This window comes from Cyprinus carpio, chromosome B8, assembly GCF_018340385.1.
Source record: "Cyprinus carpio isolate SPL01 chromosome B8, ASM1834038v1, whole genome shotgun sequence".
NCBI lineage: Eukaryota > Metazoa > Chordata > Actinopteri > Cypriniformes > Cyprinidae > Cyprinus > Cyprinus carpio.
Window position 1 is genome coordinate 20284121 of NC_056604.1, and position 15011 is coordinate 20299131.

Here is a 15011-nt window from a genome sequence, read left to right on the forward strand (position 1 = left end):
TTGAGTAGTAGTTCATTTTTATTGCATCCAATGCAGTTTGGATTTAGAGCAAAATACTCAACAGAAACAACAAATTGTTTCTTTTTTATAGAAAATATTAAAACTTTTTTTAGATAAAGGTGGTGTAGTTGGAGCCGTGTTCCTTGATTTAAAGAAAGCCTTTGACACCGTAAATCATAGAATCCTTATGTCTAAGTTAACTTGTTTTAATTTCTCATTACACTTAACTGGATAGAGTCATATCTTTCAGATAGATTTCAGTGTGTTAGAGTACAAAATCACCAATTCAGTGATTTAAGTACACCAACTGGTGTTCCACAAGGATCTATCTTGGGTCCATTGCTTTTTGCTATATACTGTATATAAATGATTTTCATCTTGCATGTCCTGGCATTAATATACAAATGTATGTGGAAAATACAGTAATTTATATACATGGTAATAGTCTAGCACAAGTTGCAAATGAACTCACAAATTCTATGGTTAATGTGTCAGCATGGCTAAAAGAGAATTGCTTCCAACTAAATGTGTCCAAGACAGTATGTATGTTTTTCTTTAAGTCTAACAGTATTATTAAAGAGCCTGATGTTTACGTGTCAGGGGTGAGGCTGCAGATGGTGCCTCTGTATAAATATCTGGGAATACTGATTGATTCTAAACTTACATTTAATGCTCAAGGTAAAAAGGTTTGTAAGCAGGTTAAATTTAATCTCTATAATTTTAAGTTTACTAGAGATTATATGTCATTAGAGGCAGCTAAGATGTATATGTATATGGTTATTTCTCACATGACTTACTGTTTAACCACCTGGTCTCATGCGAGTTCAGTGATTCTAAAACCTTTAGAGTCCTTATACAAACGTACACTTGAAGTCTTCGATAAGAAATCGGTACATTATCATCATTGTCTAATACTGAAAAAATTTAATTTGTTAAAACGGGAAAACATGATTAAGTATGCAAATGTATGCTTGATGTATTCAATTATTTATGGTTTATCTTCTCCCCCTCTTGGTCGGTTAGAACAAGTGATAATTGTTCTACAAGAGGTGCATTAAGAGGAGAATTACTCCGCTTAGACAAAGTCATTTTAGTCAGTCTGCTTTTTCTGTCAAAGCTGCACGAGAATGGAATACTAATCCGACAACTATAAGAGATCTAGACACATATGCTTTATTTAGGATTCAATTGAAAAATTGGTGAATTAGTACTCAGATTTGTCAACATTAGAATTTTATATGGGCTAGCTATCCTATTGATTTTATCTTGTTTGCATTGTCTTTATTTGATCCTATTGTTTTTTAATAGAATACTGTATTATTTGTACTATGTAATTATTAAATTTTCTAGTATGTATTTTTAATCACATTTTTCTTTTAGGGTGACTTGTTACATCTTGTCCAGGGACTACGGATGTACAATAGCCTTTGGCTAATTCTGGTACATTTATTGGAATGTTTTATTAATGTTCAATGTCCCTGTCAACTAAAAAAAAAAAAAAAAATGAAATTAATGGATATCAGCAACTGTTTGGTTACCCACGTTCTTCAAAATATCATCTTTTGTGTTCAGCAGAAAAAAGAAATTCATACAGATTTGGCAAATGTTTGATGTCAGATGTGGAGTTTGAATGTTTATGCAATCATTATATGGATAATTTGACTTTGTGGTGCTTGCATGTGTGTCTGTCTAGGGATGTTTTGAGCAGTCTCTATCCAGTGAAGTTGAGAGGAATAAAAGAAAGAAATAGAACTATTATAGAAATTATATTATATTATATTATTATAGAAATTATATTATATTATATTATAGAAATATTTTTGAACACTTATGTCCTTCCTGGCCTGCTTTCTTCTCTCTTTCTGTTTAGGATGTCAAATGAGTTTCTATGAAAACTGCTGATTTCAAGGAAAAACTTTTCCCTTTCCTTGAATTTATGAAATTCTAAATTCTTAGATAAAAATAAAATAAAAAATAAAAATACAGCTTCAAGTTTCAAGATGAAGAACAAATTTGGATATATTTCAGTATTCTAAAATTCAAAACACAAAAATTCAGATCCTGCAGAAAGTGGTTCAGATTCCAGTTTTCACAGGGAAGAGTAGACGGTCTCACTTTTTTCTTTTTTTTTTTCAGTATAAACTAGATCTAGTATGTAAATGATTAGCATGCCTAATAGTAAGCATCACACATAATTCAATAATAATAATTTGCCCATTTCTAATATGTTAGGGTGGGTACAGCCTGATGAATGAGGTGCTGTAGCTTTAAGAGCGGAAACAGCTCCTGTTCGCTCCTCCACCCACCCTTCTGTTCAATGACGTTTACAGCATCGTTTTCACCAAACGAGACACGAACCGACTACAGGTACAAAGTCGTACTATTCATTATTTTACGGATGTGTATGTATATGATTTGAATGCTTATGTTTGTGGTCAGTACATAGAAGAGAGCGGGGCAGTTTCTCACCTGTCTCCGTGACGTTAGTTTACGTGGCTTTAGCGTTAAGGAGGATGAAACAGCAGCTGTCACAGTTTTGTTCAATTAAACGATAGAAGCGACAAGAAAAGATCGCTGGCTCTTATATGTGAGCTTATTCCAGCTCTTTGAAATATCACTAATTTCAAATAAATTTAAATTACTCAAATTCAGATTATTTATGCTGCGTTTCATGGCGAAAGGTAGTCCATCGACATTTAGCTTTGCTTTTGTATCAATCTCAGATATTAACGTGATTATTAGATTGACTTTGCAATGGTGATTTTGACATATAATTCCTTCCAGCAGCGGATGTGATGTGAGCAGAATCACCATCTGCAGCATCATCTGTGTGTATGGACTGATCCACTGTAACCAGGCCACATCTCCACATAACTATAACATTCATGCTGCATTTTAAAGAGATAATATCCCAGGTCTACATAGAGGGATTTAACAGACTAAATTAAATAATGTAATGTATAAAAAATATTATCAGAATAATTTAACATTAGATACACTTTCCATAGCATTTGTGTGAGTACACATCATCTACATGCAAGCTATATGTCACTGCAAAGGCACCTAAACCCATACTAGACAGGCCTAGAAAAGGATATTATGAAATATATCAAATATTAGATGTTTTGCCCACATGTTTTAATTATCTGAAAATTTTCGTCACTTGTGCTGGAATCTTTCGCTTAAAAAAAACTAGTTAATTTTTGACTTTGGTATTCAGTGTGTTACAGATTTGCTTTTCTATTCTGTTTTTATTCCTTTCAGGTTTGTAGCGCTTGTTTGACTCAGAAAATTATGGACCAGGTGTGATCTTTGTATATTTCACACAGTCTCTTTCACCAACCCTCCGTTCTCTATCAAGATGGCATCATGTGTTTCCGGCTGCTCTCCACTGGTGAGGTTCTGTCAGAAGCTGAACAGGCTGAAGACGCTGGAGGAGGACGTAATGGCAACTTCACTAAAACGTTGTCTGTCCACAGTGGACCTTGCACTACTTGGTGTTGGTGGCATGGTGGGTTCAGGCCTGTATGTTCTTACGGGAACTGTTGCTAAAGACACCGCAGGACCGGCTGTAGTGGTGTCTTTCATCATAGCTGGAGTGGCGTCTCTCATGGCAGCCCTGTGTTATGCTGAGTTTGGCGCCCGTGTACCAAAGACAGGCTCTGCCTACATGTTCACTTATGTCTCTGTTGGGGAAATCTGGGCATTCCTGATTGGCTGGAATGTAATTTTAGAGTATATGATTGGTGGGGCAGCAGTAGCGCGTGCATGGAGTGGATATCTGGACTCTATTTTCAATCATCGCATTCAGAACTTCACCGAGAGTCATGTGATGCGTTGGGATGTGCCCTTCATTGCTCATTACCCAGACCTCTTAGCAGCTGGCATCCTCCTAGTGGCTTCCTTTTTCATTTCATTTGGTGTTCGTGTCTCATCTTGGCTAAACCACATCTTCTCAGCCGTCAGTATGGCAGTCATTGTTTTTATCTTGGTGTTTGGCTTTGTACTGGCTGACCCAGCCAACTGGAGCACTCGGGAGGGAGGCTTTGCCCCCTTTGGACTTTCAGGTATCCTGGCAGGAACTGCAACATGCTTCTATGCCTTCGTTGGCTTTGATGTGATAGCGGCTTCCAGCGAGGAGGCCAGCAATCCTCAGAAGGCTGTTCCTGCAGCGACCGCAATCTCACTAGGCCTGGCAGCCACAGCATATGTCCTGGTGTCCACAGTTCTCACGTTGATGGTTCCATGGCATACGCTCGACCCAAACTCAGCGCTCTCAGATGCATTCTTCAGACGAGGATATAGCTGGGCCGGATTCATCGTGGCTGTGGGATCCATCTGTGGTGAGTATGAGTTAGTGGTTGACATATAGGTTTATAAATGGCCAGTGTAGACATTTAGAGAGCAAGGTGTTTGATTTAATACCAATATACACAATTAAATCACAGCAAAAGATGTACCAAAATTTACTTCTTTTATGCAGTATTTATTTAAAATTCATTAAAAAGGTACAGGAAGAGATAATTATGTAGTAAATGAGCAAATTATTTCAGTCACGTCACCTTTTTTTGCCCCTCCGTCACTTTACATATATATAAAAAAAAACACCTCCAATGAGCATTTTTTTTTAAATGTACATTTATTTATTTATTTATGCATGCCAATTTGATTCACAAACCACATTTTGGTGTTTCCATCCAACATTTTAATGCAATAATAATGCATTATTTATATATTCAAAATTACCTTAATATTATTTGGATTATTATTTTGATAAATTGTATGCATACATAGACAAATTTGATTGAAAAAAAAAACATTTTATTCAGCAAGAATGCTTTATATTAATCAAAAATGGCAGAGAAGATATTTATGATGTTATAAAAGATTTCTATTTCAAATAAATGATTTCAACAGTGATAATTAGAAGAAATGTTTCTTGAGCAGCAAATCAGCATGTTAGAATAAATTCTGGATCATGTGACACTCAACACTGAAGTAATGATGCTGAAAATGCAGCTTTGACATGTTCATATTGTCACATTGCCATATAAAAGATGTAAAAAAATTCTTTTTATACTGGGGGGTTTTTTTTTTTTTTTTTTTTTGGAAGACGTGACTAAACTGTATTAGCAGCCTCTATAACTATTATGTTGATAGTGATTATTAAGTTGTATTGTTGTTATATTTTAATAATGAAGACTATGGATGCAGTATGTGGTTTATACTGTTTCCTGACTAATTAAAACTTTCTAATCTCTTTCATCTAGCCATGAACACTGTGTTGCTTAGCAACCTCTTCTCCCTTCCACGGATCGTGTATGCCATGGCGGAGGATGGCCTCTTCTTCTCTGTCTTTTCCCGTGTAAACCCTGTAACCAAAGTCCCGGTGATTGCAATTCTAGTTTTTGGCAGCCTTATGTCAATCCTTGCCCTCATCTTTGATCTGGAAGCTCTGGTCCAGTTCCTCTCTATTGGCACTCTGCTTGCTTACACTTTTGTAGCAGCCAGCATCATAGTGCTCCGCTTCCAGCCGGATAAAAGCAGTGGAAGCTCAGGAGGAGGTGGAATCAAGACAGACGCTTCATCCACATCTTCAGTGAACCAGTCAGGACAGCCGGTGGATCCGTCTGTGGTGACGAATGAGACCCAGACCCTTGCGCTGGATGGTGGAGAGCTGAAGGAGTATGAGTCCTTCTCTGATAAACTTCAGCTGGTGGAGCGGCAGAAGTCGGTGAAGGAGAGACGGGCTCCAGGCACACTGAAGGGTCGCTGGGAGCCGTATCTGGGCCGGATACTGGGGGGCTGTGAGCCGGGCGAGGTGGTGGCGTTCTCTGTGCTCGCTCTGATGGTCAGTGGAGTCTCTCTTTGTGCTGTGCTGGTGTTTGGGAATAACCAGCTGAATCTGCCTGTGTGGAGCTTCACCCTGCTGCTGGTCATCTTCAGTCTGGTCTTCTTGCTCAGTTTGGCTCTCATCTGGGTCCATGAACAGCAGCCCAATCATAAGACTTTTCAGGTGAGTTAAATAACAGGGCTGAATAGACAACTGGTTATACATAACCATAGCTATCATACAGTGTAAAAGGGAGCATGATTTCCTTAAACATAGTGTTAAATTCTTTGCATGTGCGCATCATAAAATTTTTATCATTGCCTATTACTGAATATGTGATGTCAAGACTTGTTGCTGTCTTTCTTGGAGTGATCTGGGATAACAACTCACAGACTCATTGAATATAGCCCTAGTGAGTTTATTGTTAGAGCATTTGAAGCAAATGATATATATGTTCTGTGAACTCTATGATTTTTATGGGCCTACCACAAACTGAACTGGAGTTTAAATATGTAGTTTCAGTACAAATCCTAATAAAAAAACTGCAATAAACCGCAATATGCCATACATGAGGTACATGCGATGAAGTAAATGAATATCTTTTCCTCTAACCAGTTTATTGAAACAAAACTTTTCAGAAAAAAACTAAGATTTAAAGTAATGATTTAGACTCTTGATCACTAATGTGTGTTTTATCATTCAGGTCCCTCTGGTTCCATTTGTTCCTGGCTTCAGCATCCTTCTGAATGTATTTCTCATGTTGAAGTTAAGTCCACTTACCTGGGTCCGTTTCGCCGTATGGGTTGCAGCAGGTACCAGTTCATTGCTCTTCACCTCTATTCCACCACAATATTGTGAATTACATAAATATCAATAAAAAAAATACACTCTACAGTATAACGATATATACAGTTTATGACCTGATCAACTCATTACAGAACAACAAACTCTTTAAAGACAATGAGCTGTCTGTGAATATAGCAGTCATAAAGAGACCGTTAATCAAATTCCTGTCATCATTTACTCACCCTCATGTTGTTCCAAAGCCATTTGACATTCTTTGTTTTCTGAAACACTGGAAGATGCCTTAAGCAGAATGTTCAAGCTGCTATTTTCCTTCCTTATTTTCCTACCAAAGATTTTGGCCACCCTCATCTGTTAAAAAGGAGTATTTTGTATTTTGTAGGGTAGTCTGAGGTTCAGAATATAAAATGTACATACTGTTGCATTGACAGATAAATAAAAACACAGTTTTATTTTAATGGGTAAACAAGTTGAAAATATGGCTGTAGATTGAAGGTTTAGATGTGTTTTGCTAGTTTTTTAGTCAAAAGTTAATAGCTAAATTGTGACGATTTCTGCATGTTCAAGCTCTTAAAGAGAGTCCAGCTTTTGTCGGTAGTGGCTGGGTGTTAATTGGCTATGCACTCATCTGTGGGAAAAGAAGATCAGCCCAAACGTGATTATCTTCAGTTCCTGTCAGCACTGCTACAAACCATTTAAACAGTTAAGCCAGCCTGCTCACATAATCAAATTTGTCCCGCTGTTCGCTCACAGGTCTTCTGGTGTATTTCGGCTATGGTATCTGGCACAGTAAGGAGGGTTTGCGGGAGCAGCAGGGGCAGGAAGTGGCAGCACGATATGTGGTCCTTCCCAGCGGTAGCCTGGTGGAGACAGTCCAGAACATCCAGCCTGAAGGACACACTCTCAGCACACACTCACCAACCCACGATAATCCACCTGCCAGCAGATGATCTGATCATGCTGAGGTGTGTTTACAGTACACCTGCATCCCTGCCTGTTCTATTACTCATCATTTTCTTTCTCTTCAGTTTACTGTCAACATGTCAAGATATACTGTTTATCAAAACCATGGTTTGAAGGAATATTCTAGGTTCAGTAACTTGTCAAATAATGTTGGTTACCACAAAAAATTATTTGGACTTCCTCCATTTCCTTTAAAAAACAATAGGCAATAAAGGTATATGGAACCCATTTTGGAGCAGAAATGTGTACCTTATTATTTTATAAGCAATTATTCTATTAAAACTGTATTGTTTGAGCTGTAAAAAATTTTTTTTACAGTCATTTTAAGCATTTAGGGTTTACAACACTGCAATGTCATTGCAACAAAGTTGTAAAATTGTAAATACCTTTACAAAGAAAAGAGTTTTTGTTAACATCTTGTGACTATAATTTTGAAATGGGGAGTATTTTAATATTTACCGATTCAATGTAAATTCACTTACATTGAAAGTGTCTCCCTGTAATCCAGATTTTTGGCATTTTTTTTAAAGAAAGTGGATAGTAATTTTTGTGGTAATCAACATTATGCCACAAATGCTGTTAATTGGTCTTGACCTGTACTGACCCCAACATATTTCTTTAATATTATATTTAAGCAACCAGTGTCAACTTCCTTGTTCACCATCCTTATCAACTACGGCCATTTATTTTCTTTCTTATGTAAACAAACACACTCACACACGCACATCAACGGATCATATGAATATACTTAAACATTACTATATTTACACACCCATTATTTTTGCAGTCTGGGTCACAAACACACACTCCTTAATCACACACTAACCACAGTGGCTCTGTTTCCACCATCTTTCTACATGTTTTGTTTTCCTCTACTTCTCTGCAACTTATAAATATTTATTTTTATAATACAGTATAACTGTATTTTTATTTATTTTTCAGCATATACTCCAACCAAGATCATGTTTGAATCATGTTAACTATTCATGGTGATTTTTTTTTTCCTTTCTGTTTTTCATCTGTGTTTGTACGATACGCTCAGTATGAACTGCCTCTGTGTAACCATGTTTCATTTGTGTCCACTGCCACACCTCACTAAAAAACACTTACCCCTGTGTTCACTAATCCTTATTCCCACACTCAGATCTGCACATCTCATGTGACACTCACACATACTAAACCGCCCTCATTCTCACACATACTCACTCAGTGTAGCGTGACACAGATGGAATTGGTACCTGTGAAACTGGCTGTTTATTTAGCTGGGTCAGTGACATTTTTGTTTTTGTCCAGATCTATGAATTTATTTAAAAATGCAATTCATACATAAAGTGAAATGAAATTGATTTTAAATCAGACATAAAAAAAATGTTTTATTCTTTATTTTAAACACTCTTATTTGTCATTGTCCCAGCTCCATGTGTATTAGAAACTGGGCTTTAGAATTTATGTTGACTTTAAAGATAAACTAAGCTTATGTTGTTAGAATAGTCACAATTATAATGGCAAACTTACAAACACGCATACAGTCTTGAGAATTTCTGGTGCCCTGATCCCCATCGTGCCCTTCTGAGCGCTTCAGTTTGTGTTGCTCCAAGTGGACTGTCCCTGTTAGTATTTAGGCTAAATTTGCTTTGGATAGGAACATGTATGTTAATGACTAACAATAATTTATACTTCCATTTAACACAACTAGAATATTGACAAAAGCACAGAACAAATTGTTTTTTAGTACAAGGACAACGGAAGAGTGTTTAATATGCGGTGAATACTGTTTGGACTGCAGATATTGGAAAATATAGCATACAAAAGCAAAGATGGGATATTCCCCTTCAAAAGCCCCTGTAATCTCCCTCACCCCCTAGATTTACAGCATCCCCTCCCTCACAGATTGACCCAGATTATCTGTGTAGAGCGATTCAGTGCAGCTGGAGAGTATTATTGTCACTCGGATAGCACTACACTCATTCACTAACATGATGAATGTCATTCTACTTCCTGCTGTTTCTGCTTTATCATGCTAACTCTATTACAAACATACAACAAAGAACATCTAATCTCTGATATAAAGAATGAAAATGCACCCTCCCTGTATCCCAATACGTTTTTTTGATCAATCACATCCACTCCGCATGTGAGATTTCAGTCAAAAAGCACTTTATAGGTTCACTGGATGTACCAAAAGTTTCAACTTTATTTAGTGGTTTAAAATACAGTTAAGTAAAGAAGCATGTGTTTTTGTTTATGTATTTTGACTTGTATGTTTTCATTCACACTCGGAACCCAATGCTGTGTTGAGTCTTAAAGGGATACTCCACCCCAAAATGAAAATTTTGTCATTAATCACTTACCCCCATGTTGTTCCAAACCCGTATAAGCTCAGTTTGTCTTCGGAACACAATTTTGGATGAAAACCGGGAGGTTGTGACTGTCCCATAGACTGCCAAGTAAATAACAGTGTCAAGGTCCATAAAAGTATGAAAGACATTTGCTGTTTTCTTTCAAATCAAAGCTAAATACACGTAGAAGACTCAGAAGAGTATACACAGCATACGGTGATATGGAGAGACACAGAGGAGACCGTTGACAAAGGAATTGTTGAATAAAGTTATTTTTGTTTTCTTCGCTTACAAAGTGTTCCCGTCGCTTCATATCACCCAGATTGCACGTCTGATGGCAGATGGAGTATTCTGACGACGACTTAAATACCTTTTATGGACCTTGACACTGTTATTTACTTGGCAGTCTATGGAACAGTCACAAGCCTCCCTGTTTTCATCCAAAATATCTTAAATTGTGTTCCGAAGACGAACAAAGCTTTTACGGGTTTGGAACGATTTTGGAGTAAGTGATTAATGACAAAATTTTCATTTTGGGATGGAGTATTCCTTTAACCATACTACATAATGACTACTAGATAACACCCATGAGACTCATTAAATGACATTATATCTGCAGCCAGTCTAACTAACTACATCTAACAAGCTGAAGGCTGTTTGCACCTGGTATGAGCATCCATCTCAAGTGGTCAGCTGACATAGATCTGCATTTCATATGGTGCAAAAATGTAACAAAACACAATAAATATCACACTGTTGTGTCGTTATAATCTTTATAATCTGACGGCAAAAATTATGTTGTGTCATCTTGTCATGTTAATATAAGAAGTACTGAAGATTATGTATTATGTATTATCATACTTCTTATGATTTATTTATTCTATTGTTGGTTGTTTTCTTTTAAAACTGTTCATAGCAGGCAACGTTTAAAACTTACAAATTATTTGAACACAAAACTGTGTTGACAGCTAAGTATTTACATTCCTGCAAATGATTAACACTCTAAAACACTTTTTTTGTATATACAGTAAATGTAAGGCTAAATAATCCCTCACACACAGCACTAGACTAATGGCTGGTCTTCATTTCACTGATGTGCTGATAAGGGTAAAAGGCCCACTTTATCACACCCATCCACTGCTTCAGATACAATGTCAATACTCCCTTTTATTGAGTGCACTGGTGTTTGTTCAAGCCCTTTCAACTGAGGTTTGTATTCTCAATCATTTAGCAGCTGTCTTGTATTTGTATCTAAGCCTGTCTGCTAGTCCAGTTTGCTGTATAATCCACTTCACGTCTTTCTGGCAGCCAGATTAGTTGTGTAATGCTGATATGAAGACTAGTAAATGAAGGCACAAGATTCAGTTAAGATGTAAATAATCAATTTGTGTTTTTAAATATAGCACACCTAACCAATGGCCTTAATGATGCAGATACTGAAGCATTCCCAAAGTTTTACATACAGCTACTGTAGACTATAGTCTTCTTTGTAATTTTGTGGTATTTAATATTATTCAATCAAAGATAAAAAAAAATGATTATAAAGCTGAGATCTTGTTTTAAAGAAATTTTGAAGCACCTCTTTTTTTGGCCTTTCCTCTTTCTACAGCTTCTGTATATCAGGTTGTGTTTGCCTTGCCCTGCTCACTTGCATTGTCATCTCTTTCAAAAAACACCACTTAAGAAATTTCCTCTTTGTTGTGTCACTGAACATATACCTCTATTTTGTGTCTTTGTAACATTCTGTTATTAAATTGTATCATGTGATGATTAAATGTTTTGAAGCATCAAATGGTTCATTGTTATTTATAGAATTTATGTGGTATTTAATGTTTTATTTTTTATTTTATTTAATATTAAATTAAAAATAGCAAACAGTTAATATATATATATATATATATATATATTAAAATCAGGCATGACCGATGAGTCTGTCAGACAGGAATGGATTATTAGATTAAGCAGAACTTGTGAGGAGTCACATGGGAATTTTTCCCAATTATCATTATGAACCAGATGACCTCGGCTTAACTAGGTCTAGATAGAGACTTTTAACATTTACTCTCACTAATTGTAGATAAAGTGCTATATGAAAGATAGAGCTACAAACCGGGATGTACCTAGACCCTATAATATGACACCCATCATGCTTAGCTGCACATGAGGATCCCATCAGTGCCACAGAACAAAACACAGAGATTAAATTTCTCTTCAACATGCTGGTTTTGTCAGCCCTATAATATAACCACAACATTGTTCACTATTAATGTGTAATACAGTGTGTATTCCACTGCTATTTTAGTATAATGTATATACTATTATAGTTTTTATTAATATTTTTATTTATAATATTTTCTGTTTTCTAATATTTTTTTTTTCTTGTTGTAGTAATTTTGTCTTAGTAGTTTTTATTACTTTTATTTCAGTTTTGGTTATTTTACTTCAAGTTAAGCTAAATGAAAACGAGAAATGTTTCTTTGGCAAATAGCTGAAATAATATAAGTTTACATTTTTAGATATTTTATTTAACATTATTTTACAGGAAAACAAACACAGAAAATAGAAAACTCTGTGCAGATATTACAACATACGCCAATGATATTAAGGTTTCGGTTACCGTGACAACATGCCAACATACTGACTGAAGACTTGGTCAGTAATAAAGCTTTCAAGGTTAAACTTATGAATATATAAAAGGAAGAAATTACAGTGATAATATGATAGCTGGGGTTTTGAGAGCCCAGGTTTTTTTTTTTTCTTTTTTTTCTGGTTGAATAATAGAGGAGCTCAGTATCGTTCTTATCAGTTTATGTGGTCTGGCTGCTGTGATGTTTTTGTCTAATCAAATTTCTAAATTTCTACAGGCATATGCAGTAAACATACAACATAAATAAATAGGAAAGAAAAAAACTGAAGGAAATAACCAATACTGAACATTAATGAATGAGAAACAAATGTAGAAATGTTTATAGAGTTGTAATATACTGTATGCATGTTGCCAAGTCAATGGATGGATGATTGATTAAATATTTATTACAGTAAATGCACAATTAGTTATTCATTATTCCAATTCTATTCATATATACAATGACTTACTGTACAATACTGTATATCTTTTGTGTTGAACATGTTTTTGTTAACAAGTGAAAATATTTTTTTTGCATTAGTGCAAGCCCATTTTTTCAGCAACGTTGGTTCAGGAATTATTTTATAAAATAAAAACGGGACAAAAAGGAAAAGGTAGAACACCGTGTACTTAACGGCTTTAGTGAGGGAAAGAACAACAATTAATCAATATTCAATTTATAGTTTATAAATCGATGAATAAAGGTTAGATATAAATTTAATATAAACTAAACTAAATTCATACAAAAAAAAAATAAATTTAATTTAAAGTTAATTTAAATTTCAATTAAACTAAAAAAAAAAAAAAAATATATATTTTTCAAAGCCTATTAAATGTTAAAAAATAGTGGCTTTCAATTATACTGTAATGTTTAGTGGCTAAAATTGAAGGAAAAATACATTGAATAGACACATCGGTAGTTCTGGTATCGATGATACTGGCCTTCATTAATAGTAATTTAATAGTAAAAAGATGGCATTAAGCACAAATATAGAAAAATTATGCCATCTTTATATTGTCTCTATATTGATGTTGTGTGTGTGTGTGTATGTATATATATATATATATATATATATATATATATATATATATATATATATATAGTATTTATTTATTATATATATATATATATATATATATATATATATCTATATATATATATCTATATATATATATATATATATATATATATGCCCTAATGGTAGGTCAAATACCATTAGGGCATATACCATCCAGTTTAGGGCAAAAATACCCTCAAAATGAACACAAATGTGCCACAAATTCATAACATAAGGGAATAAAATCCCCTATGCACAATTAAACTAATTTTATTAAGGCTGTCACAATTAAAGTTAAAATGAATGAAGTGTCATTTTGCAGCATAACATTTAGATCTGTATCCGTTTTTTTTTTTTCGCATAGTTTTTTAAAAACTATAGTTTGCCTTTTAACGATTCATGTTACACATTTCTGTTGAGCGTAGGAGTTCAATGGCCTTTTATGCAATGAATGCAATTACATTAATGATCAATATAACAATATCAAGGGAAAAAAATTATAGTTTGCCTTTTAACGAGAACCAGTGAGGTTTATTTTTGCGTGTCATGTTTGTTCTTGATCAACAAGCAGGCATGGTTGAGCTTCTGTTTCTGTTTGCTGATCAATTTTCATATGTGAATTAAAGCCAAAATTAAAGCTGTTCATCATATAAAGTGATCATGTCTCTTCAGAAGACTTGGATTAAACTGCTTAATTCATATGGATTTATTAGTTGTTCTTTTCACGAGCATTCAGAGCATCAGAGTTTTGGGTGAATAGTCTTTAAATTGATAGACAGAAATCTCTCAGGTATCATTAAAAATATCTTCATTTGTGTTCCAAAGACAAACTAATTTCTAATGAGTTTGGAATTAACTAACCATTTAAGGAAAAAGACTTCAAATGACACAGCATCTAGAAAAAAATTTTTTTTTTGCCACATCTTCCACTGCTTCTATTTGCACACGCCGAGGCTCATCATCCACACAGACAACAGTCATTCTCTCAGCTCTCAGCAGACGGTCCTCTAGCTGCTGACTGTCACAGTATCCCTCTCTCTTAAAGCTGAAAATGGAGTGCAGCAGTGCGTCATTTAACACCACTCTCTGGTCTCTTCCATTGAGCTGTTTGATGGTTACATTGGCCTTGGCTCTGTTTTGAATATTTTCACACCTGCAGCTTTTTCTGCACTTGTTGCATTTAATACGGAACAATTTGCCATTTGAGAAAGAGAGCGTGGTACTGCAAGAACAAATATATTCAAAGGTCAGTAATGCCTCAGTGGCCTTCCCTGAGATGACGGTCTCTTCAGACTCCAGTAGATTGTCTGCTAAAAGAGTAAAGGACTCCAGTGTTGTGAGTTCGGTTGAACAAAGCACATTTCCCTTGCCAAAGTCACAGATGGAAA

At 35.2% G+C, this 15011-nt stretch overlaps 1 protein-coding gene across 2 annotated transcripts; it reads left to right on the forward strand.

The window, feature by feature from the left end:
• The first annotated feature begins 2277 nt into the window (after nt 1–2277).
• slc7a4 (solute carrier family 7 member 4) lies at nt 2278–10020 on the forward strand. 2 transcript variants are annotated; one of them, XM_042730050.1, is made up of 6 exons: nt 2278–2367; nt 3265–4343; nt 5271–6016; nt 6537–6645; nt 7391–7602; nt 8543–10020. In XM_042730050.1, the coding sequence occupies exons 2-5, from the start codon at nt 3362–3364 to the stop codon at nt 7585–7587; spliced, it is 2034 nt and encodes a 677-aa protein (XP_042585984.1). In that variant the 5' UTR covers nt 2278–2367; nt 3265–3361; the 3' UTR covers nt 7588–7602; nt 8543–10020. The 2 variants fall into 2 exon arrangements, with proteins under 2 accessions (XP_042585984.1, XP_018952536.2); XM_019096991.2 differs by having other exon boundaries at nt 7391–10020.
• Nucleotides 10021–15011: the final 4991 nt, after the last annotated feature.

Bases quoted from the DNA above. Each gene is read 5' to 3' on its own strand.
- slc7a4 (XM_019096991.2), top strand. From the start codon at position 3,362: ATGGCATCATGTGTTTCCGGCTGCTCTCCACTGGTGAGGTTCTGTCAG. The intron at 4,344-5,270 runs GTGAGTATGAGT...TCTTTCATCTAG, and splicing joins GGCTGTGGGATCCATCTGTG to CCATGAACACTGTGTTGCTT. The intron at 6,646-7,390 runs GTACCAGTTCAT...GTTCGCTCACAG, and splicing joins CGCCGTATGGGTTGCAGCAG to GTCTTCTGGTGTATTTCGGC.